Source organism: Austrofundulus limnaeus, unplaced genomic scaffold, assembly GCF_001266775.1.
Source record: "Austrofundulus limnaeus strain Quisiro unplaced genomic scaffold, Austrofundulus_limnaeus-1.0 Scaffold398, whole genome shotgun sequence".
In the NCBI taxonomy this organism is placed as follows: Eukaryota; Metazoa; Chordata; class Actinopteri; order Cyprinodontiformes; family Rivulidae; genus Austrofundulus; species Austrofundulus limnaeus.
This window is the reverse complement of record NW_013952800.1, coordinates 166,631-172,079: the sequence shown is the minus strand read 5'-3', so window position 1 is coordinate 172,079 and position 5,449 is coordinate 166,631. Positions and strand designations below refer to the sequence as shown.

General features: G+C 37.5%; 1 protein-coding gene across 1 annotated transcript in view; it reads right to left on the bottom strand.

The window, feature by feature from the left end:
• The window catches only part of adamts6 (ADAM metallopeptidase with thrombospondin type 1 motif, 6), a gene marked incomplete in the record, with an annotated part of 235,599 nt that overhangs the window by 179,736 nt on the left and 50,414 nt on the right, over positions 1-5,449 (bottom strand). Inside the window, 1 exon segment of the mRNA XM_014023951.1 lies at positions 4,682-4,827. Coding sequence (XP_013879405.1) covers positions 4,682-4,827 — 146 coding nt within the window.

Sequence of the window (5,449 nt, the reverse complement as noted above, 5' to 3'; positions counted from 1 at the left end):
AATATAGCCTTTTAAAACTTTTGCAACCAGCTGCTTTTCATATTAGTGACAAACAAAAGCAGTAACAACAGCTTTTTGACAAGTTTAAATTTTTCTTTAAAATACATTCAAAATGTTTAAAAATAAACTACAAAAATTAATTTTAAGTGCAAATTAAATTATAGTTATATCTGCAACTGTATTTAATAATGTTTTTAACTTTAAAAATATTGCATGGTAAAAACAGAAGCTGCTCTTCATATTAGTGATAAACTTTGGTCTTTTTGATGAGTTACTTTCATTTTTGCTTCTATTTTTCATTTAAAATAAGTTTCCATTCTCGTCAGGTTTCTAAGGTTCTGCTTAGAAACCGGCTGAGAATGACACACACAGACATGAAGGCTGTTTCACCTTTGATGGTGGGCCATAAAAAATAAAACCATGTTTCCACTGAATGTAGAAAACAAAACAAACGAGAACATAAAGAAGAAGATCAGATCATTCTTGTAGATCTATCTTTAATNAAAAAATAAAACCATGTTTCCACTGAATGTAGAAAACAAAACAAACGAGAACATAAAGAAGAAGATCAGATCATTCTTGTAGATCTATCTTTAATATCTTTTACACGTTAAAAAGTTGTTAAACATTTGGACTACTGCTACTAGTGGTGAGAAAGTGTATTGCACCTTATTCAAAATCAATGCGGTCTCACGGCCCTCTGTGGCCCAAAGTTAAAAACTGTTGTTCTTTTGAGGCCCTGAAGGTGGCGCTCACGGCCCACAGGTTAAGAATCTCTGCTTTAAATTACACTCATACCTGATGGTGGGACACACATCAGAGGCAGTGGGGGTTCAGTGTCTTTACCAAGGACACTTCAACATGTGACAGAACAGCAGAGGAATCAAACCCTCAACTCTCTCATTGGAGGAGGACTCAGCCACAACTGCACCAAACACTACCACACCCATTTGGTTTAATATCTATAAATCTGAATTTATTTGAGCCAGTGTGGTATAATGTCAGCTGGCTACAGCAGGAATCATGAAATGAACTGACTCCAAAAATGAATCAATTGTAGCTGAACATTCAGGAAATACTCTGTAAGAATTTAACTGAAGTCAATCCAGTGGTTCATGACATACTGTATTTAGCTAACATCACAGACAAATGAACACACAGACACACACAGACATGAAGGCTGTTTCACCTTTGATGGTGGGCCATAAAAAAATAAAACCATGTTTCCACTGAATGTAGAAAACAAAACAAACGAGAACATAAAGATGAAGATCAGGTGACAGTCAACAAACAACTAAAGGTCCTGTCACACTACACAACTCATGACAACTTATAAAGCATTTTTAAATCTAAATTTGTTAATAAAAGTTGTATATTAATCAATTTGTTAGAATTACAGTAAGGGCATGCCTAAAAGAAGCTTCCAGTTGATTTTTAAAAATTCCATAAGTTCTCTAAAACCTCATAAGTGACAGGGTCTTGACCAACAATAGACTGTTTTGTTGTAAAAGTCACAAATCTTGACTTTAGCTCAAGTCAATCACAGAAGGCTGTGCTGTATTTCTCTACAGAATGTGTATCTCTTAGTTGCTACGTTACGTGACCAAAACACTTCAGGCAACAAGAAATCTACTCTAAGTAATGACAACGATTAGTTTTATGGTAACAACCTTGACATAAATTGCAAGCTGACAGGTACAGTGTGTCTGTAACTGCACAATTTATTTTCAGAACTGATTCAAACACTGCTAAATTGTACGTGCACAAGAACTGGACAGTTTGAGCTTCCAGTGTTTGAGCTGCTGGCAGTTGCTGAAGGCAAAACACATGCAGAAAAAACATAAATAAATTAAATAAAATAACAATTTGAACAAAATGAGAAAATTGCAATGAATATAACAGTGGATCATTAGACAGGGTGCAACAGAAAAAAATGATACTCTCAGAAAAATAAATAATAAATAAAATTAACATAGATAATACAACAAAATAGTTAAATCCATTAAAACCACAAACTGCCTCTCTGATTTTCTCCCTACTAAATTATTGAAAGAGGTTTTTAATATTGTTGGTCCTCACCTTGTTCTTTTTTTAATTCATGTCTGATCCTTGGAATTATGCCTTCTGCTTTTAAACATGCAACGCTCTGTCCTCTTCTCAAAAAAACTAATCTTGATCCCTTGGTTTTATCTAATTTTAGAAACATTTCTAATTTACCATTTCTTTCCAAAGTGTTAGAAAAAATAGTGCTTATGCAAGTTCAGTCTTTTTTGGAAGAAAACACATTTTTGGATAAATTTCAATCTGGTTTTAGATCTCAGCATTGCACTGAATCTGCATTACTGAGAGTTCATAATGACAGCTCAGTCAGTTGATTGTGGGTGTCCAGTAGCTCTGGTGCTTCTTGACCTTACAGCAGCCTTTGATACTGTGGACCACTCTGTTCTTTTGTCTCGCCTCCATGACTTTGTTGGGATTCGTGGCACAGCCTTGAAGTGGTTCACATCTTATTTTTCTGACAGAACCTTCTCTATCTTGCTCAATGGCTGCTCTTCCTCTACAGCCCCTCTTCTGTGTGGGGTGCTCCAAGGTTCCATTTTGGGCCCTCTGCTCTTCTCCTTCTACATGTTGCCACTTGGATCTATTATAAGCCGTCATAATGTCAAATTTAATTTTCATGCCGATGATTTGCAAATTTATCTACCATTAAGGCCAGGATCTAGTAGTCCATTGCTTTCTCTCTTCAACTGCATCTCTGAAATCAAACATTGGCTAAACAAGAACTTCCTGTTTTTAAATGACAGTAAAACAGAATGAATTTTATTTGGTGACAAAGCTGCAACTGGCCTAGGAAGTTTGAATATTAACTTCAGTGACTGTGTGAAAAACCTTCGATAAGGCTTTAAATTTTGACAAACAAATTGCTTCTGTTGTCCGGTCTGGATTTGATCATCTACTTTTAAAAAAGGTCAAACCCTTTTTAAACCGTTGTGATGTGGAGAAGGCTGTTCATGCTTTTATCACTTCAAGACTTGATTCTCGTAACGCTCTGTATGTTGGTGTACCTCAGTCATCACTGGGTCGCCTCCAGCTTGTTCAGAATGCAGCAGCTCGCCTTTTAACCAATACTCCTAGACGGGACCACGTCACACCTGTTTCATCCTCATTACATTGGCTTCCTGTCTGTTTTAGAATAGATTTTAAACTTTTATTGTTTGTTTTTAAAGCTCTGAATGGACTTGCTCCTCCTTATATAACAGAGTTGTTAAGTTTCCCCACCCGCTCCATGTCTCTGAGGTCAGACAGCTCCTGCTTTCTGTTCCAAGGATAAAATATAAACGTTGGGGTGACCGTACATTTTCTGCAGCTGCACCTCATCTCTGGAATCAACTCCCTCTTGATCTACGTTTGGCCACTGAACTTGGCCCTTTTAAATCAAAGCTTAAGACCTTTTTATTCCAACAGGCTTTTAGTACTTAATATGTGGTGACATTTCTGGTTTTAGTTTTGTTATTTCGTTGTGTTTTCTTGTTTTTACTCGTTGTCATTTTAATCACTGACTCTGTGGAGCACTTTGGTCACCAGCACTGTGGTTGTGTAAAGCACTACAGAAATAAATAAATGAATGAAATGAATGAATAATAATAATTTAGAAAATGTGGGCGTAACCTTTGGTAGAGGGATCATTCTGCTTCGAATGACACCAAAATCTTAACGCTTCACACTCCAGTGAGCAGGAACTGTTGGAAATTCACTAAATTCATGTCCTTTGAGCAAGGAAATGTGAGGGTTAAAATACGATCTGTCACATCAAATTAAAAGTTTAGATGGTGTTTTACACACATGCCAAGGTGTTTTTAAATAATTAACCCTTTCATGTCCTAACGTCGAAACAAAAATTTCTCATTATTGAGTCGATCAAAACCAAGGGTTAACAAACACACGTGAAGTGGCCGTGGACAAGTCAATCCATCCATCTAACATTACATGTACATGTAATGAATGCACTGTACATACATGTATTCAGTGGGTATTAATGTAATTATTCCATAACCTGGTACAAGATCATGTGGTCACTTTCTTTTATTAAAACAACATGATCACAAACATCACCTTATCTTATGCAGGCAATTGCAACAATTGTTCCGAGCCGTCTCACTGTTTTCCACAACGTTGACAAGTACCGTGCTTCTGGGACCAGCCACAATCTCAACAAGGGGAGGTCCGGCCAACAAAGGACCCAACGCACACCAGCCAACATTGAAGCAGTCAGAACCCTCTTCAAACAGCAACATGCTGGAGAAGCATGAGAACCCTAACATTTGGAAACTCATGTTGGAATCACTCAAGGACAAGTGTGAACACTTTTCATTTGGAGGTATTCAGTAACCAGGAAAGACCTCTGCTGAGCGGTGAGCTGTGGTCGGGTCATTTTACATCACACAGGCTGAGGCAGGAAGAGAGACACCTGCACAGGTGCTGACAGGTTTTATGTCCAGGAATTATGCAGCTGGTGTCATTGGAAGCAGAATGATCCCCTCTACCAAAGATTACATCCACATTTTCAATTATCTGTTAATTTTATGGCGATTTTTCTGAGAGTATCATTTTTTCTGATACAGCCTGTATTGGCGTGTGTATACAACACGCTCCATAACTGAAAGTGTGTGCCAACATTTACCGGGTGATCAAGACAGCATTGTCATGATGAGCCATCCCACTCTCTGGAATACTGTTTCCACTGCTGTGATGAGACAGGATGGACTTCTGCCACTTACAGAAACTGTCCAGAGACTTGTCAGCATGATGATTAATTTCAAGGTTTGGCTGCAAAAGACACAGATGCAAAATTCGACAATGTCATAAACAAAACCAGGTGATACAGCACAAAATATTTAATATCTTTACAACTTTAGAGATCCTTGAAAAAGACTTTCATTCCTCTTTAAATTTTCCACATGTCATGATATAATGACCAACTTCAAAGTATTTTACTGGAATTGTATTTGATAAACCAACCCAAAGTGACATATAATTGTGAAATGGAAGAAAAATGATCAGTGATTTTCAACAGTTTTGCAAATAAGATCAAAAAAGTGTGACGTACATTTGTTTTTCAGCACACTTAACTCTGATACCTCTAACTAAAATCCAGTGCATCCAGTCACCTTGTAACAACCTGGGGTTGCATCAAACAAATTTAGATTAATTTTTTTCACCTGTTTTCCACCTCCAACTCTAACTATGTATTCTGATCACCTGTGTTAGCCACAGAGACTTCACCTTTAAGAACCGCCCACGTGCAGTGTGGAGGTGTTTGTTTCACTTGCTGGCAAGACCCTAGTGAGCAGCAGCTTCCTAATACTCGCGTCACGTCCGTAAATTTTGCAAAAAATCTGTACAACTCACACCTGCAGGGTGTGTGTGTGTGTGTGTGTGTGTGTGTGTG